General features: G+C 51.7%; 1 protein-coding gene across 1 annotated transcript in view; it reads right to left on the bottom strand.

The window, feature by feature from the left end:
• ZCCHC24 (zinc finger CCHC-type containing 24) overlaps window positions 1–24,374 on the bottom strand; it is a 63,012-nt gene extending 38,638 nt beyond the window's left edge. Inside the window, exons 1-2 of the mRNA XM_007962818.3 lie at window positions 23,945–24,374; window positions 11,179–11,379 (exon numbers count right to left, since the gene is read on the bottom strand). Coding sequence (XP_007961009.1) covers window positions 11,179–11,379; window positions 23,945–24,190 — 447 coding nt within the window. The 5' untranslated portion in view covers window positions 24,191–24,374. The remainder of the gene's footprint in view (window positions 1–11,178; window positions 11,380–23,944) is intronic.
• Between the last annotated feature and the right edge of the window lie 2,322 nt (window positions 24,375–26,696).

The raw sequence follows: 26,696 nt of genomic DNA, 5'->3' as shown, positions 1-26,696 counted from the left end.
TTCCACTGTCTAACATTCAAAGGGCTTTTTGTCTGTGGTGTTATCTTTCTGCCCCTCCCTCTCTTTCTCCCTCCCTGTATGCATTTTTAATATTTATTTATCCATTTATTTGAGAGACAGAGTTTCACTCTTGTTGCCCAGGCTGGAGTGCAGTGGTGCGATCTCGGCTCACTGCAACCTCCACCTCCCGAGTAACTGGGATTATAGGTGTGTGCCACCATACCTGGCTAATTTTTTTGTATTTTTAGTAGAGATGAAGTTTCACCATGTTGGCCAGGCTGGTCTCAAAACTCCTGACCTCAGGCGATCTGCCCACCTCAGCCTCCCAAAGTGCTGGGATTACAGACATGAGCCACCACACCCGACCTTCTATAGATTTTTTTATGACAGGCAGTCCTTAGCCCCAGTGTTGTGAGAAAACCTCAGTTTCCCCACCAGGAGGTTGATGGGTCTGAACTAATCAATGGTATTAAACTTTATAAACCTGAGAGCCTTTCCTTTGCATGCTCTCTAACATGTGAGGTGGATATGTGTGAGGCTGCCCTGGTGGGAAAAAGAGGCTAGGTTCTCCAGCCGGCCCACCGTACCCCTCATCCTCTATCCCTATGCCACTCAGCTCTGGGGTTCTGAGAAGCTTCTAGTCAGCCCACAATTCTGCCTAGCGTCAGTCTTTTTTGGCCTGTCCCCTCCCTGGGCTCTAGCCGCTCTGGCCCCAGAGGACACCCAGACCTGCAGTGAGGTCAGGGCTGGAATGAGGGGTTGGAAACCGTAGGCAAGGGTCAGACATGGGCTGGGGCCCTTGGCCCTGCCTGCTGCCTCCCACAGCCTACTCCCCTCAAAGACCAGCCTGCTCTGGCCTGGGGAGGAGTGCAGGGGCTGGGGTCCGAGGGCTGCAGAGACGTGGATGAGGCAGAAGGGGGACTGGGTCAGCCCCTTCTTTCCCTTGTCTCCTATTCTTTACCCCAGCAAGACCCTGAAACTATTTACATCCCGTCTCTAAGATCTCAGCTGTTCTAGGATTCCATTCTCTCTCGGCTCTATTTTTCTTCTTCTTTTGCAATCTCCAAGAAACCCGAGCTGCCAGATGGGTGGGGGCGATGATTGTTTTCTGTCTGACATCTGGATTTCATTAGCAGCCCTGGGCATGCTGACTCAGGAATGGCAGTTCCCCTGGGCTCGGGCCCTCCCAGACCTCTCATGGCACCGGTTCTTAGCTGGACACAAGAGGCACAGGTGACAACACCCCTCAGTCCTCCCTCAAAGGAGTAATGAGTACCGCTAACAACGTCTCAGAAGTGATGGAAATGGGTTCTAGAAAGCTTCTGTTCCCAGGTCAGTGCCTGAAGGGTGGCTGCCAGGCTGGGCGTGCCTGGGCCTGACAGCCGTGAAGGGCAAAGAGAGAGCTTAGGAAAAGGTGCACAACCCCACCACCACCCCAGCCTCTGTTTCTACAGTGGTACTGAGTACATCATCAAGGCACCAACCTCAAATCACAGACGAGGAAAGGTGGCCAGAGAGGTGAGCAGCTTGCCCAAGGTTGCACAGCAGCTAAATGGCAGACTTGGAATTTGAACTCTGGTCTTTGGGTTAAAAATTCAAGGCTGTATCCTTTGACCTCAACAAGATATCACCCATGTCAACATCAGGATCTTTACTGTGGGCATGTGGACCTCACCGTGCCTGAGCTTTAGTGGAGTGGCAGTATGTGGAATTTTCATGTCCTATCATAGGAGAGACCCACAGTGGCCACCCAATTGAAAGCTGCCCCAGACACCCTTCAGGGCTTCATTATGACTTCTGTGGACCCTGGGCACTTTTGCCTTTGTGGCCCATTTTTGCACAAAACCTTATTAAAAATTTTATTTTCTGGCTGGGCATGGAGGCTCATGACTGTAATCTCAGCACTTTGGGAGGCCGAGGCAGGCAGATCACTTGAGGTCAGGAGTTTGAGACCAGCCTGGCCAACATGGTGAAACCCTGTCTCTACTAAAAATTCAAAAATTAGCCAAGTGTACTGGCAGGTGCCTGTAATCCCAGCTAGTCGGGAGGCTGAGGGAGGAGAATCGCTTGAACCTGGGAGGCGGAGGTTGCAGTGAGCTGAAATGGCACCACTGGACTCCAGCCTGGGTGACAGAGTGAGACTCCATCTAAAAAAACAAAAACAAAAACATATATATACACACACACACACACACACACACACATATATTTTCTGACTGCATTGGTGTAAACACAAATCTCCAGGCTGAGTTCATAATTATATATTCATTATTATACTAATTTTCTCTTCTGGTTATAAAATAAATACAAATAGAAACATATCTGTGGCTGGGTGCAGTTGCTCACGCCTGTAATTCCAGCATTTTGGGAGGCCAAGGCAGGCGGATGACTTGAGGTTAGGAGTTTGAAATCAGCCTGGCCAACATGGTGAAACCCCGTCTCTACTAAAAATAAAAAAATCAGCTGGGCATGGTGGCAGGCACCTGTAATCCCAGCTACTCGGGAGGCTGAGGCAGGAGAATAGCTTGAACCCAAAAAGTGGAGGTTGCAGTGAGCTGAGATCGCACCATTGCACTCCAGCCTGGGCGACAGAGCGAGACTCTGTCTCAAAAAAAAAAAAAAAAGAAAAGAAAAAGAAAAAGAAAAAGAAGCATATTTGTGGACCCTAAAAGTATCATGGGCCTAGGCATGCATGCTACTAACTACTAAGTCCTGCTACTCCTGGAGAAGGCAGCCCGGCGCACGCTCTAAAAGCACCCTTCTGTGTTCTTCACCGGATCTGACAGTTCCCTGTGTTCCCACTGATGTGTACTTACTGCCTGACTTCACCAGCCGAAACACAAGCTCCTGGACAGAGGGAGCCTTTCCTGTTTTGCTCATTGTGGTGTCCTCTAGTGCTTACTATGCGTCTGACACACAGTAGATATTCAATAAATAACCACAGAATGGGTAAATGAAGGTGAGCCTACCTGTTCATGCACATGTACTTGTATCCCAGTTGGCAGCTCATTTGCCCAGGCAGCCACCCTAAAGATCTGGTAGCCCTCCTTGCTGCCTGCTCCCTCTCCCTCTCACTGGGCACCACAGCCCATAGATGGTTCTTTTCCATTCCAGAATCCATTCCCTTCCCTTCAGCCTCTGCTCACCACTGTCTTGTGTCCAGTCTTAGCAGCCCTATCCATGCTCAGGGCCTGGCTTCCTTAGCATTCTTGTCTCCTTCAGCCCAGCCTCCAACCTGCCACTAGCAGGATCTTTCAAAATGCCAATCTGAGCATGTCACCTAAAACCCTTCTCCCTGGCCTCCAGATAAAGTCCAAGTTTGTGCAGCCTGGCACACAAGCCCTTCATCACCTGTTCCAGCCACACCCCCACTCCTCCCCCAGGAGCGCCTGCTGTGGCCCAGGGCTCACAGTGCCCGGAAAGCATATTCCTGTTATTTACACGCTCGCTTGAAAGCCTTCCCCACTCCAAATCCAAGCTCCTCCTCTCTGAGGCCTCCCACGAAGCTCCAGGCTGAGCCGGGCCTGCACAGCAAAACTCACCCCAGCCCTGCTCCCCCAGAGTGGCCAACACTTTTTCTATCTGTCCCACTGAGGACAGGGGAAGGGCCTTATCTAGCACAGGCCTGGTGCACAAGAAGCTCTCAGGAATGGTTGGGCGATGGGAACATGTCCTGAGTCCTGCTCTGTCCTGGACAGACTGTGTGTCCTAGGCACAAATGTGGCACTGCGCCAGACCCCCACCACAGATCCCCAGAGGCAAGTGCAGCTGGCTCAGAGCAACACATTGCTGCTCAGGCCCTCACAGTCCTGACCCATTAGTGTGCAGAGGCCAAAACGAGATACCAGGCGACCCTGCAGGCAGGCCCAGGACATATCGTATCAACCATGCCTCCCTGCAGTCAGTGGGCTTTCTGTTGCCACCAGAGCTGGTAATCCCAACCCACTCCTGATCTGCCTGACTAAACTGGGGCAGCAGACACCCTGAGGCAGGTTGCTGAAACTACCAGGCACACCAACTTGGTCAGACCAGGCCTAGGATGGCCTCTGCCTACATTGTCCTTGTCCCTCTCTACTTCCAGTCATCTATCTTTTAAAAGAACCCTGATTTTTCTGGGAATGATAGTGGAGATCAAAGTCTGGATGCCAAGGGTGATGCAGGACGATACTGAAAAAGCGTGCGCTCTGGAATCAGGAGCACCTGAGTTTCAATTCCAGCTTTGATATTCACTAGCTGTGTGGTGTTGGGCAAGTCACTCAACTTCTCTGAGTCTCAGTTTTATCATCTGGCAACTGAGGATCACTATAGTACCTACTGAGATAATTTTTGACAGCATTAAATGAGCTAATACATAGAACATGCTAAACCCAGTGGTAAACTCAGTGCTTAGAGGCTACTACTATTGCATAGTGTATAATATTATTATTACCTTCGGGCTAGATGACTGGTACACTGCATAGGGACAACAGCAGCTGTTTTTTCAAGAAGCAAATGATAGACACTCTTGAGTCCTAATCCTTTTTGGTTCAGTACTGACATTGGCTGGAGGTGGACCACGGCCTAGGCACAGCCTCACTCCACAAGGAAGGACTGCCCTTTGCTGATATTCAGAATTGGCTTCTAGCACCTTCTCCCTCTGTTTCGGGGGTTCCCAGTCTTCCTGCCAGGGCCCAATCCCCCTCCCACTGTCGTGGGGATATGTGAGAGGCCCCATCAGTCTGATGAGCTGAGCTCTGGACACCTTCGTCCTACTCTTAAGGTGAGAAAGGACCAACTAATAAGTGACCAACCCCTGGCTCCCATGGCAGTGAATGCTTTAAGCTCGCTTTCACTGTTGCCCTCCTCAGACCCCTGGGGCTCCATGGGCAGCTTCAGGACCTAGGCAGGGTTGGCCTAGTGTTCTGCACATTTTACTCCCAGTTAGACCATTAAAGGTTTTTAAGGCATTTAGATCATTTAAAAATCATCTCACAGAAGGAGAAGAGATAAATGAGCAGAAAGAATATTTGAAGAAATCATGGCTGAAAACTTCCCAGATCTGATGAAAAAATTTAAACAATACATACAAGCACTTCAACATACTTTAAGCAGGATAAACATAAAGAGATCCACAGACACAGTATAGTAAAACTGCTGAAAGCCACAACAAGGAGCGAATAGAGCTATATAGGAGTAACATTTCTATATCTCACAGGAATCAAGTTATAAATCTGAGGCATTCTGGTAAGACACAGGTATAAGATAATCCCTAGAGCAACCCTAAGAAAATAACTCACAAAACATAGTAAAAAAAATCATTAAAGAAATTAAAATGTTAGTTAGAAAATTAATGCAAAAGAAAGCAATTTATTTGGTTATTCTTTAGAAGGAATAGGGAAATTAAAAAAGACATGAGTAATTTAGAAAAAAAATGGCAGTAAAATGACAGACCAAAATCTATGTCAAAAAGAGCATTAAATGTGAGTGGATCAAACAATCCAATCAAAAGGCAAGGATTTTCAGATTAGACAACAAAAAACAAGATTAACTATATGCTAACTACAGGAGATGCACTTTAAATTCAAACATATGAATAGATTGAAAATAAAAGGATGGGAAAATATCTGTCATGTAATCTGCAACTATTAGAAAGCTAGGTATACTAATATCAGACAAAATATACTTTAAAACAAAAAAAAAAACAGTAACGGGAGATTAAAAAGGACATTTTATAAGGATAAAATGATTAATCCATCAAGAAGATACAACAACTATAAACAAAGGTGCACCTAATAATAGAACACTCAAATGCTTGAAGCAAAAACTGACAGAATTGAAGAAAGAAACAGACAAACAATAATTTCTGGAGACTTAAATATCCCCACTTAAAGTAATAATAAAAGAATTAGGCAGAATATCAACAAAGCAGTAGAAGACATAGACATCACTATGAACCAACTAGACCTAACAGACATCTATAAAACATTCCACCAAACAACAGCAGAATACATTTCTCTCAAGTACACACAAAACATTCTCCAGAATAACTCATAATGCTATGTTCTGAAACAATCCACAATAAATTTAGGAGGGTTAATATAATATAAAATATGTTCTATGACCACAGTGGAATAAGGTTAGAAATCATTAAAAGATGTTTGGGAAACACACAAATACGTGGATATTAAACAACACACTCCTAAATAATCAGTGAGTCAAAGAGGAAATCAGAAGGGAAATTAAAAAAAAATGCCCTGTGATAAATGAAAATAAGACACAATATACCAAAACTTATGGGATGGGGCTCAGAGGAAAATTCATAGCTATAATCATCTACATTAAGAAAAAAAGGGGCCAGGCACAATGGATCATGCCTGGAATCCCAGCTCTTTCAGAGGTTGAGATGGGAGGATTACTTGAGCCCAGGAGTTTGAGTCTGCAATGAGTTATGATCACACCACTGCACTCCAGTCTTGGTGACAGAGTGGGATCCTGTCTCCATAAAAAGAGGAAGGATGGAAGGAAGGAAGGAAGGAAGGAAGGAAGGAAGGAAGGAAGGAAGGAAGAAAGGAAGGAAGGAAGGAAAAGAAAAGAAAAGAAGGATATAAAATCAGTAACTTAACTTTCCACCTTAAGAAACTAGAAAAAGAAGAGCAAACTAAATCTAAAGCAAGCTGACAGAAGGAAATAATAAATATTGGAGTGGAGAATTGAAGGCAAGCAAAGATACTCATAAACCCTCGATCACAGCAGCAATATTCACAATAGCCAAAGGGTGGAAGCAATCCAGTTGTCCACTGATGGGTGAACTGATTTAAAAATGTGGTATATACAAACAATGGAGTATTACTCCATCTTAAAAAAGAATGAAACGGATACATGCTACAATGTGGATGAAACTTGAGGAAATTATGCTAAGTGAACTAAGCCAGTCATCAAAGGACAAACGCCATGTGATCCCACTTATATGAGGTACTTAGAGTAGTCAAATTCATAGAGACAGAAAGTAGAATGGTGGTTGCTGGGGGCAAGGAGGGAGAATTATTATGTAATGGGCACAGTATTTCAGTTCTGCAAGATAAATTTTGAGATAAATTTCAGTTTTGCAAGATAAAAAGAGTTCTGTGGCTGGAAGGTGGTGATGGTCATACAACAATGTGAATATATTCAATGCCACTGAACCGTAAGCTAAAAATGGTTAAGATGGTAAATTTTATGTCATATGTATTTTAAATATAATTTAAAAATAAAGATTAGAGTGGAAGTTACTGAGATAAATAATACAAAAAAATAGAGAAAATCAACTAAACCAAAAGTTTGTTCTTTGAAAAGTCCAGAATAATTGACAAAACTTTAGCTAGATTGAACAAGAAAAAAGAGAGGACTCAAATTCTAAGAACCGGAAATGAAAGAAAGAACATTATTAACGACCTTACAGAAATAAAAAGGATTATAAGGGAATACTATGGACAACTGTATGCCAATAAATTAGACAAATGAGATAAAATAGACAAATGCCAAGGAAGATGCAAACTATAGCAACCGAGTCAAAAAAGAAATTTAAAAAAATCAGAATAGGTCTATAATGAGTAAAGAACTCACTGCAATCGTCAAAAATCTACCCACAAAAGAAGGCTGTGCTCAGATGGCATCACAGGTGAATTCTATCAAACATCTGAAAAAGAAATAGTGCTCATTCTTTACAAACTCTTCCAGAAAATACAATAGGAAGGAACACTTCCGGACACACTATAACATGGATGAACCATGAAAATATTATGCTAAGTGAAAGAAGCCAGTCATCGAAGACCACATATTACATGATTCTAGTTACATGAAATGTCCAGAATAGACAGAGTTACAGAGAGAGAAATAGATGAGTAGTTATGGATGCGAGGGGATAGATGATCAAGAGGTGATACCTCGGCCAGGCGAGGGGGCTCACGCCTGTAATCCCAGCTCTTTGGGAAGCTGAGGCAGGTGGATCACTTGAGACCAGGAGTTTGAGACCAGCCTGGCCAACATGGTGAAACCCTGTCTCCACTAAAAATAGAAAAATTAGCCAGGCATGGTGGCAGGGCCTGGATTCCCAGCTACTTGGGAGGCTGAGGCACGAGAATCACTTGAGCCTAGGAGGTGGAGGTTGCAGTAAGCTGAGATGATGCCACTGCACTCCAGCCTGGGCAACAGAGCCAGACTCTGTCTCAAAAAAATAAAAAAAAAAGAGGCGATACCTAAGGAATATGAAATTCCTTTCCGAGATGATGACAATATTCTCTGATTGAGGTGACAGCTGCACAACTCTGGGCATATACGAAAATCACTGAATTGTACACTTCAAATGGGAATTATATGGTAAGTGAATTATATCTCATAAAGCTGTTCCCAAGAAAATCATTCTACTTTTAAATATTATGGAAGTTAGGTTCTAACACACTATTTCATCTGTGACACAGGTTTCCTTCTGAGGTTTACAAAAGCCCTGTCAACCCGTTCCTCCCTTCAGGGAGCCTTGCACTGAGCACTGCTGTGTGTGAGGTTCCTTTAGCTGGCGTGGTCAGATGGTGAGGAGCACGGAGATGAATCCAGCCCAGCACCTGCCCCTGGAGCCATGGCCAGGTGAGGGGTAGACAGCATCCAATCAGGTTTCAGCCTGCCCAAATACCTAGTGCCTTGCCAGGTGGGTGCACTCTTCATAGTGACCCAAAGGAGAAGAAAATGATAGCCGACATTTACTAAGCACTTCCTGTGTGCCAGGGACTGTGCTAAGCACCTTCCATGCATAGTTTCACTGTGTCCTCACAATACCCTGGGTGTCGGTGCTCTCCTTAGCCTCATGGGACAGGTGATAAAACTGATGCTGCGAGCTTCTATCTGTCCTCCCACCGCTCATTAAGGGAGGAGGAAGGTGCCTGGGCCTTCAGGAGTGTGGAATAGAATCAAGTTTGGGATGGAGCCAGGAGAAGGCCTCAATCAGCTCCAGTGAGAAACTGAGGCCCCACCGATCATGCGGGTCTTAGCTTGGAGTGACATGGAGGTCAAGGAGGCAAAGAACATGGAGATTCCGAGACTGGGGATCTCGTTCTGCCCTCTCCACCTCCCCAAGACTGTACAATGAGGCCGCTACTCCTCCTTCTGCCATAGAGTTAAGAGTCCGATATGAGATGATGATCTCTATGAAGGAAGATCCCATGTTAGCGCTGTGCTGGAAGGTGCCAGGGACCCTCTGCCCCAGCACTTAGAAGAGCTCTGGCTCTGTCAGGAGAGAGGATGGTGCATGCATGTGTACATATACTCATACACACACACACACACACACACACACACACACACACACACAACCTCTGCCATCCCCGGGCCTCTGACTCACATCCATTGCCTTTGGATATTGGTCACCCTGGGGGAGGCCCTGGCACTCTTCTCCAAAGCCCTTCTCCTGGAGGCGTTCCCAGGCTGCCAGCCCAGAGTAAGCGTACCTCCTTGGGGCCCCAGAGCCCCTGTTGATGTCTGAAGTGTCACCTGCCTGCCTGGATTAAAATCCCAGCTCTTCCACTGATAGCTCAATAATCCTGTCTGAGTCCCTTCCTCCCTCGAAGCATCTGTTTCACCATGGAAAATGAGGCAAATAGAGCACTTAACACATAGAGTAGTTTCATTAAATGAAATACTGCTTGGAGAGCACTCAGTACAGTGCCTGTCTCCTTAACGGAGCTCAGTCTGGCTCTGCCCATTTCCCAGGCTGTAGGCAGGGAATGTGGGAGGGTTGTTGTGGATGGCTGTGTGCACATGAGCTGGGGGCCACTGTGCTGGGGCTCAGCTGGACAAAGTGCAGCAGGCTATGGACTGCACAGGCCATGAGCATGGCCTAAGGACCAACCAGATCCTCAGTCGCCTGTTTGCCCCCCATTCTATCCAGAGAACCCCAGGGGGACTGAGGGTGCTCACTCTCTGCTGGGACCCACTCATGCCAATGGCCTCCTGCTTACTATGTATATTGAGGGGGAGGACAGGACCCACTGGGGATGTGGGGTCTGCAGGAAAGTCGTCAGTGGGTCAGCTCCCACTATGTATGCGGAGTCTGTGATGGAGGCACACGGATCACCTGGGGACCTTGCTAAGATGCTGCTTTGGGTGGGCCTGAGAGCCTGCATTTGTAATAGCTCCCTGAAGGCACTGATGCATGTCTGCCAAGGCCATACTCTAAGCGGCAAGGACCTGAAGCGTGGTGTGGCCGTTTCTGAGCAGAGTTGGGGAATGTAATGAATGACAAGCACATCTTGGCCTCCCACTGGTCCTGCAGGGACCCAGCCCCACCCAACCACGCATCGGTTTCCAACATCTGGAGGGGAACACTACATGCATTTCCAGAGTTTCCAGGATTCCATTTCCATTACAAATGTAAAGTAAAAGTAATGCCACATTATTAACAAAAGTTGGAAAATAGGAAAAACTAATAGGAAAAAAAATCACTGATAATCTCATGCTGTATTTAAAATGACTGCTACCCTCTCTTCCCAGGATCCCTAAACCATGTCTATCAGGGTCAGGGACCATCCTGTGGGTGGCCTGGCGCGGTAGGCCCACTCTGTCACACTGAAGCATCGGGTCAGGTGGGGGCCTGGATCTGCCCACCCCTTCTCACTCCTAGAAAGAGATGCTCCGCCCTGCAGTGCCTGAAGCCTTCGCCCAGCCTATCCTGGGAGCACAGAGTGCAGGGCAGGGTCCCTCCCTTCTTCCCTCACAGGCTGAGGAGGCAGAGGTAGGGTCCGGGGGAGGGGGTGCACATCTGGATTCCTGGCCCAGAGCCTGCATTCCTTCCCCGTGAATGTGATGAGATGGATCCTCCAGGGAGCTGTGAGGAGGCTGCCCCCTTAGAACAGGCCCTACCTAGCAAAAACGACTGGTGGAGACCTGAAGGCACAGAACCTCCTTTGGGGGCCCAGTTTGGGTCCAAAAATCCCCCACCCTGATTGCTGACCAACCAGCGTGGGCCGAAGATGGGCCTCTGTCCTGACCACAGCAGCCAGCCTTGCCTCAGAAATCCCAGTGGGGACAAAAGGGTAGAGGCCAGAGGGCCACGGGGCCCCTCATTGGTGGAAGGGGCCCTGGGGACACCGCTTTGCCTGCCCCACCCACAGGAGCCTGTCCGCAGGTCAGTAGGGGGGCCCAAGAGCATCCCCTGGGCCAGGGCTGCCTTACCTGGGGGCAGTCCTTGATGTAGTGTCCTTTGTTGAAGCACAGGTGGCACAGGTAGTTGGGTGGGGGCCGCTTGCTGGGCTTGCGGGCCTCGGAGGTGAGGGTCAGGTCTGAGAAGTGCTCGGTGAGGGAGCTGAGGCCATCGGCAATGTTGTTGAGGGAGCCGTAGGGCGACGCGCCCTTGTACACACTGTTGCTCAGTGCCTGTGGGAGACAGAGGCATATGCCCTGCAGCTGCGGCCCTGGGACACAGGCACACTCGCTGCAGCCACGGCCTGGGACAGAGGCACACACACTGCAGCCGCAGCCCTGGGAGAAGTTCCATAACCCCCAGCCCAAACACACGCATGGATTCACACTGAGTCTTCAGCTTGAGGGCTCTGGGCTCCAGAAGCCTGAGTTCAGATCCTAACTAGTGTGTCTCCGTGGACAAGCCAGTTAACTACTCTGGGCCTCGGTGACCCTGTCTGTAAAATGGGCCTAGTAACAACTCCTCCTAGGGTTTCTGTGAGACTAAAACGAGGTCACTAATGGAAAGTGGTTTATCTCATGGCTGGCACTTCAGAACCACTCAGTAAATGGCGATGATGATGATGGCTATTATTATTACCATTAGTTATTAACATACTGCCACAAGGTAAGAACATAGAGTAGAAAGCAACCTGTCAGATTTGGGGCTCTGGGGTGACTTTAGGAAAGTCACTGCTGCCTCAGTTTCCCCACCTTGTAAGGAAGGGGAAACGTCAGCTTGCAGCATTGCTCCCTCTTCACACTAGAGAAGGCTGAAGCCCAGCCCTTTGCCAGGTTTCCTGCAGCCCGAGGCTTGTGTAGTCTGTGTGTGGGGAGCCCTCAGCTCGGCCAAGCCACCTCTCTGGAAGCCCAAGGAGGGAAGTGGTCCATCTCTCTCACCTCCAGATGACAGGAACCAGACATCTTGCTTAGCTTCACAGCAGACGTGGCCCAGGCCCCCTCCTGGTATATACAGCCTCTATTTATAGGAGTCACGGGCTCCGGGCTGCCTGGAGCACTGGAATTTAGCGAAGGTGGGGCTGGCAGGGAGCAACCAGTGGTCCCCCTTTCCTGGAGCAAGGCCAAGGCTGAAAGAGGCGGCCTCCTCAGGAGGGTCAACCACAAATCTGGGCTTGGGGCTTGGGTATCTCCTGGCCCCAGCACAGGTGCCCAAGAACTGCAGGAATAAGCTACGGACCTTGGGTGGCCTTGTGTCTGATGGGGAGACAAGGATTTATTTTCAGGAGTTCCAGTCTGAAGGAGAAGCAGGGCCCCTGAAAGGAAGGGCCTCAGGCTCCCTTACAAAGATGGGGCAGACAGGAGTCCAGGTTGGGGACAGTCTTTTCTGTGTTCCCTTAGCATAGGAAGGGGAGGGAGGCAAGCTGCGGGCTGGCCCCAGGGCACAGGGCACAGCCTTGTCTCCCCTAGTTGAAGTAGATCCTACTTTGCACAAGTATGTGTCCCAGCCACCCGACTGTTTCCATCTGCAGGCATCTGCCACTCCCCTCCTAGAGACATGGTCCTCATCATCTGGGTGTCACTAATGTTCTTGGTGCCTCAGGGCACATGGCTGTGTGACCACAGCCCTTTCCTTCTGGGCCTCTGTTCCCTCTCGTGTGCATCTGGAGCAGAGCCTGGGATGTGGAAGGAAAGACACAGACACCACATCCGGCGCAGGCCAGCCCAGCACACAGTCATCTATAGAGATTGGGAAGGATCTCAATGGGTCCTACTGACTGTAACTTCTCTATCACTGCCCGGCCCGACCACTAAATCCAGAGTGGAAGATTCCACATCGACCTGCGTTCAGCCTGAGGGGGACTGCAGCTCTCAGATAAGCCCAAGATGGAGCAGTCCACCCTGAGAAGCAGAGGGTCCCCCATCCCTGGAGCTGTGGGAGCCAATGGGGGTCGACCTTCCGGGGGCCAGGGAGAGTTCTGATAAAAACCAGATCAGAGGATAATAGTGACACAGACTAAGCTCTTACGGTGACCCCAGCACTGGAAATTTTGCACGTATTGAGATAGCTGATTCTCCCCACAACTCTATGAGTCACTATCCCATTTTACAGATTACATGAGTGTGCCCAAACCTGCGCTGAATGACCTGGGAAGCTTATAACAAATAGTTTTCTGGGCCTCACCTCAGACCTACCAAAGCAGCCACCTGGAATCGAGGGCCTGAAATCTGTATTTTTAGGTGTGCGGCAAAATATACACAACAAAATTGACCATTTTAATGATTTTTAAGTGTACAGTTGAGTGGCATTAAGAACATTCACGCTGCTGGGCAGCCATCGCCACCGTCCAGCCCCAGAACTTTTTCATCTTCCCAGACTGAAACTCCATCCCCATGAAGCAACAACACCCCCGCCTACTGCAGCCCAATCTGTATTTTTCAAGCTCCCCCAGGCAATTAAGGTACAACCAGCACTGTCCCACCCAGCTTGGAGCACCTGGACTTCCCAACCATCAGGGTGTCCCCTTATTTTGACTCTAAGACTTTCCCCACACCAGAAGGCCCCCTCCCCCTCCAAATCCGCCCCAGCCTCCCAGAGAAAAGTTCATCCAAACAAGAAACTTGAAGCCCCAAATGGTGTGACTCACCCTCATGGCTGGGAAACACAATTTCACAAATAACAACCCACTTATTTTTTTCTTTTTCTTCCTTTCTTTCTTTCCTTCTGGTTTTTTTCCCCCCCCCCTGGATAAGATTTAAGCAAGGTCCACAGGAATCAGGCTGTTTGGCAGCAAATTGTCAAGAGGAAGGGGAAGTTTGGTGGGTGCCAGAAAGTGCACTAATTACACCCTGAAAAACCTCTGCCCCATCTTGCGGCCATGGTCCCCTGCCCACGGACGGCCCCACAGGCATCCCCGGGCAGTCAGAGGCCTTTAAGCGGGTGCCCTCTCCTTGGCAGCTCGATACCCCACCCTCTGGAGGGCCACAGCCTTGCTGCTGCCCCAGGCAGCTCCACGGTGAGAGAAGCGAGGCCGGAGCTTCCCCTTCTCACGGCCTTTCCACCTCTAGTGCCCTCCAGCCTGTCTGCAGGGAATTAGGGCCCTTCTCCAAGCCCTAATTCCAGACGAACACTACCTTAGAGCCGAAAGGGCAGAGACCATCAGCTGATCCCACCTCATTCCCACATGACAGATGGGGAAACTGAGGCCCACAGGGGCACAGGGACGCAGACCAGGGCACCCAGCCAGGCCCCAGGGCCAGAAGTCCTGCTTGGCTGGCCGGTGTGAAGGGTGGGTGGGGCAGTGAGCTGCTTCCTCTCCGAAGCCCCATTTGAGCTCGGGCCAGGGAGGTGAAAGGCAAATCAGCCTCCTGGTTGTTTCCACAGCCTGTGGGGACTGGATGGAACAGAGGCCAGGACACAGAGCTCTATCCTCTCCTGCTCGGAGCTGAGGCTTGGCTTCCTGGGTTTCCCACCTCTACAGTGTAAAATGGAACGGGGAAGAAGGGCGACCTTGCCGATCTCTGCGGTCCTGCTTTCCTAGGGTCCAGATACCAGGGTCCTGAGAGACGCCCCTGGAGCCTGGCATGCAGAGGCCAACACATGCACCATCTGTTCTGTGGCCTTCCTTCCATGGCTGGAGGGCACGGCAGCCCTAGAAATGTTCATCTATAGGCCCTAACCCTGCTCCTCCCCGCGTGCCCACCGCACAGCTCTGCCTTTCTCCCTCCAGCCCGCACTTGCTGCCTCACCCTGGGAATGCTCTTCTCCGTGTCCATCCAGAACCCCTCCAGGGCCTGGCTCCAGATCGGGCTCTAACTCCAGGGTTTTGGCCTTGACCCCATCCCTTCCCCTTACTCAGGCCTCAGGCTCCACGGAAAAGCATGAAAAGCACAGATTCAGGTGCTCCTGAAGTTCCCCCTGGCCATAGAGGCCCCGACCCCCACCAGAGGCCTCGCTGATCCCTCCGACCCCAGTGTAGCCCAGTCCAGCACTGTGGTTGGCGGGGGGGGGGGGGGGGGGGGGAGGCAGGGATCATGGCGCAGCCCCTCCTGAGTGACAGGTGGAACTCTGAAGTCAGTCTCTACTCTCTCCCCACGTGTGAGGCCTCCTCACCTCTCCCACAAGGCTGGACATCCCTGAAGACAAAAGTTCTGCAAGCCTCCGTTGCCCCACAGCCTGCCCTGGGTGCAGATGGTCACCAGCAGGGAAGGGCCTGCCCACTTGACAGACAGGGTGACAGATGCCCTAGCGGTCTTCTCATTTCCGTGGGCCGAGTGGAGGGGCACTCCCACCTTAGATTAGGCTGCACTGGGCACTAATGCAGGGCACACCCACTTATGGGGTAAGTGGAAGCCCTTGGGCCATCTAGGCCCAAATCACCAGCCTTAGGGAAGAGGCCACCTCTCTTTCCTCCCTAGGTCAGTGACCCCAGCAGCTAGCAGGAAGCATGTGACCCTCACACCACATCTGGGGGACCGTGCATCACACTCCTGCCCAGTGCTGGAACTTCTCCAGGGTTTTTGCTTGGCTGTTGGGGAAAGATAGGTGGGAAGACATTATAGTTTACTTTTTTCTTTTTTTTTTTTGAGACAGGGTCTCACTGTTCTTACTCTGTCACCCAGGCTGGGTGCAGTGGCACAATCACAGCTCACTGCAGCCTACTGTTCCTGGGCTCAGGTGATTCTCCCACCTCAGCCTCTCAAGTAGGTAAGACAACAGGTGCGTGGCACCATGGCTGGCTGATTTTTTTGTATTTATTATTTGTAGAGATGAGGTTTCACCATGTTGCACAGGCAGGTCTCAAACTCCTGGGCTCAAGTGATCTGCCTGCCTCGGCCTCCCAAAATGCTGGGATTATAGGCATGAGTCACTGTGCTCGGCCTGTGGTTTACTCTGATCATGTGGTGTGTCATATATTTGACTAAATCCTTTACCTTTCTTAGTCCCTTCATACCTGGCAGGAATACTATTCAAATGGGCATTATTGGCTCCATATTATAGAGCTAGAAACTGAGGCACAGAGAGGCTGAGCGATTTGTCCAAGGTAACACAGCCAGCACGTGTTGCCCTGTTATATTTCAGCCTCTACATGGTCTCCAAGGCTTGACCTCCCCTATAGGAAGGGGAATCAGAGGAAAATGCCAGGTGCAGACCACTCTCCTTGGCACGGAGGCCCTGTGACATCATATGCTAAGCCCCTCAGCCCTTGCAAGATGAGGGACCAGTGTCTCTGGGCTGCATGAGGGATGCAGGCCCTGGGGATGGTGGTTCTGCTGCAGAATACAGGGTACAGAGGCAGAGATTTCCAAGGCTGACTCCAGTTCTCCCCAGAGCCTGACCAGCAGGACTTCTTCTCTTTTCTTCCCTCCCTGCAGGACAGTAAGTAGGCACAGTGGGTGAGGGGTAGCAGGAGTTAGGGCAGGGGGGTAGAAGCTGCAGAGGGCAGCCCAGAGGGAGAAGAGAGGGCACAGAGACAGGACAAGAGACAGACAGGAGAGGCAGGGACAGCAGGCAGGATGGGAAGCAGCATGTGCTGGGAAGGCTATGGCCACCGTGAGACCATGGAGAAGGCAGCGTCTGGGCCAGGCTGCCAGGCAAGGCAGAAGCAAGTGCTGAGTCCTGCTCCCCAGGCCTGAGAAGGCCCCGGAGGAGGAACTCTGATTTGAGTCCCCAGCTCTGTAGGGGTTCCTTTCATCAGCTGAACAACCGCTTTCTTATCCCAAAGCCACCCCTACTCCACCCCACAGACACGCGCACACACACACGCACCCACACTCCTCTGTTTGGGACAAGAGACCATTCATCTCACAAATGAATCCACCCCTGTCCCAAGGGGATCTGTACTTCCTCCACCTCAGGCATCTATCTGGGGCTGGTCAAACACATCCATGTCCGATATACACAGAGGTGGACCCAGCCCATCTCAGGGAGACAAGGAGACAGCCCATGGGCAAGGTGGGAAGTGAGCCAACGGGAAAACACGGCCACGTCTTGACTGAGGGTTTTCAGCTGTGCTCAGCCCCTGACTCTGTTTGTTTCCCAGGTCTAAAGCTGACCCATGGGCCAGGACAGTGCTGGACTGGCCACGACAGGCACAGCAACCCTTCACCCAGGACCCCAGAGGGCACCACTGCCTCCTGGAGGCCCATTCACCCAGCAAATGTAAAACACAGTTCCCTGGACACAGTCAGTGCTTAGCAAAAGATTCTTATTTAAATCACAAGTCCAGGTTATTTTCGGTGGGGGAGTGGGCAGAGAGAAATAGGGAAAGGACCCAGGAAAGGGGGAACAGACAGTGGCAGCAGGACAAAGCAGAGGAGACCTGAGGAGATCCCTTTCCTCCTTGGTTCTAACAGCTCCAGCCCAGGGTCACCACTCACCTGACAGGTGCTCGCATTTCACAGCTATACGCCCTCTGCCCAGCTAGTGTGTAAGCACTGGGGACGGGGCTGCCTCTTACTGCTAGAGCATATTTGTTGAATGAAAGCAGAGAGCAAGAAGATGAGAATCCCAGGACTGGAAAGGACCTGCATATTTAGCTAGACTGTACTTGGTCTGGAGTACCAACGGGGCTTGCAGTCTCCATTGTAGGGGTCCTTGATCCGTGATCCACTGTGGGCATGAAGGTATGCACGGTCCCCCTGAAATCACATGCAAACATGTGTATATGCATGTGCACGAATGCTTCTGTTCTGTGCATTGTGCTGACAGCAGAAACTCCAGTTGTCTTCAGATTCTCAAAGAGGTCCCTAACCAAAGAAGGTCAAGGACCATCCATCAGCATACCCAAGCCTCTGCTGAAACACTTGTAGGGGACAAGGTTTCACTATCTCCCAAGTCAGCTCATTCCAATTAATCAAGAAATCAATAAATAGTTTTTTTCTGTGAGACAAAACAAAAGGCAAAGAAGCCCAGGAGAGTACTTACATGCTCACAAGTCTGGAGGTGGAAGGGAGGAGGGGAGGTTACAATTCAAGACACCCACCCATGTAGAAAACATTAACTGAGCAGCTAGCATGTCCTGCGCACTGACTAAGAACCAGATGCCAGGATTACTAAGTAGAAAAGACAAGATTCCTACTCTCAGGGAGCTGACAGTCTAACTACTGAGACAGACACACACATTGCTATTACAGGACAAGACCAATCGTTCAGACATGCTTTACAAAAAATTAGCCAGGAGTGGTGGTGGGCGCCTGTAATCCCAGCTACTAGGGAGGCTGAGGCAGGAGAATCTCTTGAGCCTGGGGGGACGTGGAGGTTGCAGTGAGCAGATTGTGCCACTGCACTCCAGCCTAGGTGACAGAGCCAGATTCAATAAAAAATAAAAATAAATAAAAATAAAATAAAATAAAAAGACATGCTTTACCAGAGCACCTACAACTCATTTTTCACAGGCTCACAGCAGCTGGAGAGAGATCTGCTCCTGGTGGCAGCCAAGTAAAACCCCTCAGAGAAAGGACATCCATTTGTGTCATAAAGAAGCCAGTTGGAATGTGTCCATGTACAAGGGCAGGGAATGGCATTTTAGGTAGCAGCAATAGCAATAGCAAGTGCAGGAGCTTAGAGGAGGGAGAGTGCTTGATGTTTTCAGAAACCCCAAGTAGACCAGTATGGCCAGAGGAGGACTGAATAAAGAATCACATGCCACCACTACCACCACGACACACACACACACACACACACGCACACGCACACACACACAGACACACACACACAGACACACACACACACAACAGATCGAGGACTTGAGACCTAGGCTGGAGTCCTAGTTCTGCCACTGATTCCCTGAATGCATCGTCTTTCTGTAGAAGAGCCTTAGTTTCCCTATCCAAACAATGGGGATGCTGCACACAGGCTAGGATATTGGTGCAGAAGCAGTAGGAAGTATTCAGTGCCCATCTTCTCTGCTTCTCCTAAAGCAGGCCAGCCCTGGACTCATGCCCCCATGCTGGGTTGATGGGGAGTGGCTGGAACAGGGACATGGTAGGAAATCCAGTACCCATGACCAGTATTCAGCAATTCCAGAAAGTTTGGGGATCAGGGACAAAATGTCGGAGGCATTGAGGCTTGATAGGATGCCCCTGTCCAGATGGATTGCTGCCTGCCCTCACTGGGACCCGGAGACTGATCAAGGGGAGGGCAAACCTGGGGACCAATTGCAGGACGGGTCGCAGAGGCAACCCATAGCTGGAGCACAGAAGAATTCTAGATCGAGCTCTCCCACTGACTGGCTAGGTGACTTGCCAGGCCTCTGTGTCCTCTTTTGCAAAAAATGGGAGCTATGAGGAAAGAGAGGCCATGAATAGAGCACCACCCAAGAGCAGGGGACTGTTCCACACAGGCCATCTCCTCCCCAAGCCCTCCTCTGGGTACTGATGGCATCTGGCTCCCTGCCACTGCTACTTACTGATTACTAATGCCGTCTGCTTTCCTCCCTCCCACCTGACTCAGAAGGTCCACGAGGTGTGGTCTTTCCTCTGAGCCCATGCCTGTCCAGTCAACGTAATCTGACAGAGGGAGGGTTAGGTTGCCTCAGCCAACAGCTTCTCAAATGACGGTCCTCCTTGCCTGAGTCACACTTCAGCTTCCCAAGGGTGGCCAAGAGAGCTGGGAGCATCCTCCCAAACTCTGGACTGGAATAGAATGGCCATTGCTCCCAGGCCCTGGGGCTGTCCCCTAAACACACACAGACCACAAAGGCTGCTGGGAACCCACCGGAGATCCTTAAGCCCATTCTCAAACATGGGCACCTCATATCCTCGGGCAGAAATGTGGCTTTGTTCCACACATCCACACTGGTCAGGCAGCCCGTGGGCTTATCTCCATCTGTTGAGGGCACAGGTGACACATCCAAACCCTCGGGAAACTGTCAAGACTGGGGCCTTTTAAAGCAGGACACTATAGCTACTCCTCTAAGGGCTTTAATGGCCATGTCTTTACAGGGCTGGGCCCAGGGAAAGGCCATCTGTTAAGCCTTGTGACACCCTTGCTACTGTTCTCAAACCACCAATGGGTAGACCTGAGCAGCAAAGAGAAGGTTCATTGCTACAGAGGCTAATGCTCTAGGAAGAGCTTCCTAAAGGTTGGAACTATCGGAACTATCCAACAATGGAGAGGTCTCCCAGGAACAAGCATCCCTGGGCCTGGAGATGTTTGAAAGAACACTAGCAGGTGTCCTAAGCCAAAAATGGTCTCTACTTAAATAGGTGTGGGAACTGTCACACTGAAGAAAGGTTAACAGGTTTTGCACTGCAGGACTTCTCAGAGCCTTTACTATGCTAGTGGGCATTGTGTGTTTCCAAGGGAAAGGAAGGACACTGTGTCTTCCAAATGTATTTGACTACAAAGTCCTTCCCCCAACATTCACAAAGTAGGGGTCTCTTGACAGTAGGGCCACACCTTCCAGCTACCTCTGTCCCTGGAGAAACAGGGAAAGGGAACAGCTGCCCTAAGAATTCTACCTGAATGGAGTGAGACAGCCACATCTCCCTGGAGGCTGGGGGGTACAGGGACTACCTGGCAGGGACTCTGGGCAGTCCTCCAAGGGGCCCAAGAGGTCATCTTCACAAGGAGGTAACTCAGCTTTTCCAGAAATGACTCCCATAGTCCCTTTACAACTGTGAATTTAAATTCCAAACAAGCAGGGAAGACCCCATGCAGCCCAGCCCCCACTCTGTCTAAGAACTGCCTTCCTTGGGTACCTGGAAAGAGAGAAGGGGCTCAGCCAAGGGCCTTAGGAATCCCTTTCTAAAAGTGTATTGTCGTTGCCATAGATCAGGTTTTTGAAACTGGGTTTCACGGGGCCTAGTTTGTAGACCCAGAAGCCTTTTAAGAAACTGTGCAAGGTGCTTGTGTCCGCTTCAGCCTGGCATCCTCACCACAAGCTGGGAAGTCCCCACAAGAATCCAAGTCACCTTCTGGTGCTTGCTCCTGCACCAGGAACTCTGGTGTGAACTCTGCCATCTCTCTCTCTGCTCTCAGGGCCAGTGTGCCACTCAGAACTGTTGGCTTATCTTCAGCTTCCAGAGCCGAGGTTCCAGGGGCACAATGGGCTTCTGTGCCCCCATGTCCTCACCCCCTCCAAATCCCAGCTGCATTCATGGTGTTTTGCTATTGTGGTGAGAGCAGCCTGGGGGTGGTGCAGGAGGGGGTGGGCTCTTGGCACAGGGGCTGGCGCAGACAGGCCGTGGTCAGTGGTCAGCATGCAAGTCACATCCACAGGCACTACCACCGGGCCTGCCAGGCCTCGCACAGAATGGTGATGCTCCTGGACCCCCTGGGTCCCTCCGTAGAGTCCCCTCCGGCCCACACACGACTTGCTTCCTCTCCGACTAGCCCCTTGGTGGCATTGAGGTGGGGGGTATTTTTTCTTGCCTTCTCAGCCAGTTGCTATTTTGGAGCCATATTAGGTCACCAGCTAAGCCCTGGGCGCAGGAAAGGCCTGTCCCCAGGAACACAGCTGAGGCTTTGAGAGGGTTTAGGAGGCAAAGTGGGTGGGGGTGGGGGGGCGGTGAGGATGAGTGAGCCTGAAGCCAAGAGAGCCTTCCGGAAGTCAGCAGGCACAGCCCTCCATCACCTCCGAGGAAGCCACTGGCCTGTGAGCATCGGAGAAGTCCCTCTTGCCTTCCCCAGTCCTCTCTTGTTTGAACAGGTCTCAAATACTATAGATATACCATCCTGGGGTGTAGCAGAGACTAAATTTAACAGATAGGTAAGCTAAGGCCCAGAGGGAGACGGGGTTCCCTGAAGTCGGGTCATGAAAGACTTTTCCACACCACTGCACTATACAGTATAACCTTTTCCTGCTCCTTTCACACTGTGTGCCTTTATGGGGAAACTGAGGTACGCAGCAATGAAGTGACAGAGGGCAGGTCTCACTGAGCTCCAGTTGGGATCCCGGATGCCAGAAATTTTCAAAAAGCAGCACAACATCCTATCTCATAGGGTACTCTTGATGGCCCCAAACTCCCAGGTCCTTTCAGGGGAGACCCACTGGTGGGGAACAATGCCACCATGGTAGTGAGAGCAGAGGGAGGCTAGAAGAGGTTGACTAGGGGTCCATACTTGATCTGTGGGTCAAGTTCAGCCTTCTCCCAGGGTGAGAAACTCCCTTGGGGCTCCCACAAGCGCCCCCATCAAATCACCCACCATTCATACCCTATGTCTGTTTACTCATCCGTGGCCCCCACTAGCCTGTGGTTGTGAATCCCCAGGGCCTGCCCAGAGCTCAACAAATGTTTGGTAAGAGAACAAACTACTAAAAACACCATGGACCAAAGAAACACCCCACAAACGGTCCTCCAAAGTCACTGGTCACCTGAAGGCAGTTCCCCGAAGAGGCAGAAAAGTCTCTTACAAGAAAGAAAGATCTCCAGCCAGGAACCATTCCTCACTCAGAGGGAATGCCTTACAGTTTACAAAGAGCTTTGGCATACAAATGCTTTTGCCTGGCACCAAAGGGTGCACTTCCAGACTCATCTTCCTCCTCTGCACCCAGCCCCCTCCCACACCTGTTCTACCCACACAGGTCAACACGTCAGCCTGGGTAGTATTGGCCTTAGGCCAGCAGTTTATATGTCCATGTCTCCCCTAGTAAATAATGGCAGAGTCGAACTCAAGGGCAACCCTCTGCATCCCTCTCTTATCCCCAGCACACCCTTGCATACATAGGCTTTCCTCCCCAACCCATTCAGGACTCTGAGTCTCCTAAAATTCACCGATGTGCCCAGGTCTGGAAGGAAAGTGACCCCCATGTGTGTCCTCCCCCCAACACACCTCTTGCATCTTTGCAGAGAAAGCCCCCACAAGGGGAGGAAGTGAAGGCCACAGATGGGTGTCTGAAATTCCCAAATGAGGCAGAAGTAAATGGAGGGAGAGGAGGAGTCCAGCCCAGGGAAAGGAGTGGTATCTGGGCAGGCCCTGGAGACTCTTCAAAAAGGGCTGGGAGGTGGTGGCGATCTGTGTATTTATCTTGCTGGCAAAGAGGCGCTGCCCAGTCAACTTTGTAACTGAATCTACCAAACAGGCAGACTTTGCAACACAGCCGGCCCAGGTTTCTGCAGAAGGCGCTGGGCAGCTGGAACCTCTCTCCCTTTCTAGCCCCCCTCCCAAGAGCTCAAGAGGATTTCCCTTTCATTTCCTTCCAGGCTGGGAGGGCTAGGGACAGCGCAGTCTGTGGGGTCAAGCCCTCAGAAACCACTTCCTATGTGGCTGGGGGAGGGCGAGCAGCTGGAGGACTTATCTGGGGTCCCCGAGTGAGAACAACAGGAGAAGCCCTCTGGGCAGTCACTGCTCTCCAGGGTGCCTTTTGGTTCGGGAACAGCAGAGGTCGGAGCAAAGATTTTAGGCCCTTCCAGAGGAGCCCTGAGCAGAATCTGCACTCTCGGTCCCAGCCCGCGGTGGCCAGGACAAGGATAGGGTTGGGCGTGAGAAGGACACTTGGAAGGGGCTCCCCGCCCAGGCCGCACCCCAGCTGTCTGGAGAAAATCCGGAGACAACCCCTCCTCAACTCCCTCCCCCAACCCCTTTGGAGTAGGGCTGCCCTGGCAGGGAGAGGGGGCGGGAGAGCCCCGCCCCGGCCTGTGTTGCTCCAGCCAGGGCTCAGCCGGGAGGTGACGCGCTCCCAGCACCCCGGGGACTTCGGGCAGCGAGTTTGGCAGAGTTGAACGAAGCCAAGCCAAGCCGGGCCGGGCAATGCGGAGCCAGGCCGCCCCAGGCCAGGCAGAGCGGGTCAGACAGGGAACGGCCCGCCACAGTGGGGCGGTGGGGCGGTGGGCGGGGGCGCGCGGGGGCACCCACCTCTCCGCGCTGCAGCTGGAAGAAGCTGTTGAGATAGCTGGAGTGCAGGGGCGAGCCCAGCTGCTCCGGGCGGCCCTTGCCGAAGGCCAGCTCCGGGGGCGCGGCGCCAGCGGTCGGTTCGGGCCGGAAGGCATCGAAGGCGCTAGCCTGGTGTGTGTCCTGCAGCGACAGGTAGACCCAGTTGAGCAGCTGGGCGGGCTGGTACACCGAGGCGGCGCTCGTGTCGATGGCCGACAGCAGGCTCATTTTGCTGCGGCGGTGCCGGCCCCTCCCCGGCCGCCCGCTCGCGGCCCCCCTCCGCAGCGGAGGGGCGGGCACCGGGGAGCCTGTGCCCACTGCCCGCCTCCCGAACCCCGACGGCGATCGCCCCGCGCCCTGCGCCCCGCGCGCTGCCCGCAGCCGCTGCAGCCACCGCCACCTCCCCCCGACTGCAGCCCCGGCGCGCGCGGGCGGTGGAAGGAGGCAGCGAAAGTTGGGCAGGAAACTTTTGGCCCCGCCCCCTCCTCCCCGCCCACTGCGTCCCGCCCGGCCCGGCGGTCCGCTATCTGCCTGGCAGCTGACCCCTCCAGCGGCGGCTCCAGGGGTGGGGTCCACGATGCCCCGCCCACTCCCTGCCCCGCCTGGCACCGTCCTCGCCTTGCATTGGCTGTCTCGTTGAATATGAACCGTCAGGGGCGGGGGGAGAGGGGAATAAGGCTCATCTGCATATGCAGCACCGACCGAGCCTGCCCATGCGAGGCCCCGCCCAAGCCCCACCTCGCCCCAGCCCGGCCAACCCAGCTCCCAGAGCTGCCGGGAGCTCGGTGCAGCCCTGGCCTAATCAATCTCGTCTCATTCTGTCGTCAGCTCTCTTGCTTCGTTCTTTCCAAATCCTCCGCAATTATTTAATTTTCACTCACTTTTCCTTTCCTATTTTCCCTCCTTTCTTATACTACCTCTTTCTCTCTTCGATTAGTGTCTCCCGTGTCCGTCGTCTTTCTATGTGGCGCGCTCCGTGTGTGTGTGTGTGTGTGTGTGTGTGTGTGTGTGTGTGTTGTGTGTGTTCTTCTCTTTCACTCTTTCTTGTCTCCTCTCTTCTATTTCCGTCTGGTCTGATGTTTCTCCCTGTCTCTCTCGCTCCTCTCTCAGACGCGCGTACACAGATACACACACTTCTAACTCCCTCCTCTTCGCTATCACCATCGGACCCTCCCCCTCCTACTTAATTCCTTCCATCTGCAGAATCACTTTGCGGGCCGGCTGCGCCAAGGGGGGCCAGGGTTCCTGCCCCAGGAAAGACTCCCCGCCCCCTCCCCCTCTCCCTTCTCCTATTTCTGCTCTGGGCCCGCCTCGCTTCTCGCCCCTCTCCTCCGCCCCGGCACCAGCCCCAGCCCCAGCCCGCCCCGGTGCCTTGGCGAGTCGCCAGGACCCCAGCCTGGGCCGGGGGAGCTCGGGAAAGCGGCTGTCACCCATCTTCCTGGGACGACTCAGTTAGTCCAAGACTGCCTGAAGGGAGTCCTGTCCCCGCCTCCGCCGGACGCCCCAAGAAGTCCCAGGGCCTTTGCCGTCTCTTTCTCCGGGTGGTCTTTGCTGAGCCAGCACCTGGGACCTAGCCCAGAGGAACTCACCGCCTGGCTGGGACCGAGTCATCTCTCCCACCTTCAGTCTGGCTCTGGAGCCATTCCGCCCAGCGTTGGAGTGCCAGCTCGGCCACCGCCCAGCGGAATGACCTCTGCGTGACGCCTAACCTCTGCGAGCAAGCCTGTTTTCTCCTCTGTAAAATGGGAGCAGTCATCCTCCCGCCGCCGGGGACGTTTGTGTGCTTCCCAGCTTGGGCTTGGTAAGCGGAAGATATTTCGTAAAGGACAGCTCTTCCCTGCCACCCACTCCACGAGTTACTCCCATCACCTGCAGGTGCACCTAACCACATCTATGGACGCTTGCACCAGAAAGGCCTTCAGGAATGACCAAATGCCGCCCGTTTTCACCAACCAAGAGGCCCTTGGATCTCAGATCTCCATCTTGTCTATCAATTTGCAGTTATTAATACAAACGACAGCACATATATCAATTATATCTTAATATTTTCATTCATCAAGAACACATCTATACAGTACCCTTTATATTTTTAAGTAGTATTAAACTTATTTGTTTAAAGAATAGGTACACGGTTGTTGCAAATACATGTGATAACCACTTATTCTTAGAACTATTTGAGGTTGGGCATGGTGGCTCACCTGTAATCCCAGCACTTTGGGAAGCCAAAGTAGACAGACTGCTTGAACCCAGGAATTCCAGACCAGCCCTGGCAACATGGCAAAACCTCATCTCTACAAAAAAATGCAAAAATTAACTGGGCGTGGTGGTGCATGCCTGTGGTTCCAGTTATTCAGGAGGCTGAGGTGGGAGGATCGCTTGAGCCCAGGAGGTCGAAGCTGCAGTGAGTCGAGACCATGCCACTGCACTCCAGCCTGGGCAAGAGAGTGAAACTTTGTCCCCGCCACCACACCAAAAGAAATAGTTGGGATTATCTCTGGAACTCTGCTGCTGTCTTTGAGATTCCAAGGGTGGAGGCAGGATTTCAAACGACTGATGAAGACCTTCCCTAGATTTTATAGAGAAAACTGATGTTCAGGTAGGGGACATAACTAGGAATCTGACACCTGCTTAGAGAAACCTCTGGTCCTTCCCTGTGTCCTTCAGAGTGATTTGATGCCAAGAAGGTGTTTATCATACCTGGTGACCACACTGATGGCCTCTGCCTCTTTCTCCC

Source organism: Chlorocebus sabaeus, chromosome 9 (genome assembly GCF_047675955.1).
Source record: "Chlorocebus sabaeus isolate Y175 chromosome 9, mChlSab1.0.hap1, whole genome shotgun sequence".
In the NCBI taxonomy this organism is placed as follows: Eukaryota; Metazoa; Chordata; class Mammalia; order Primates; family Cercopithecidae; genus Chlorocebus; species Chlorocebus sabaeus.
This window is presented reverse-complemented; position numbering and strand designations above follow the sequence as displayed.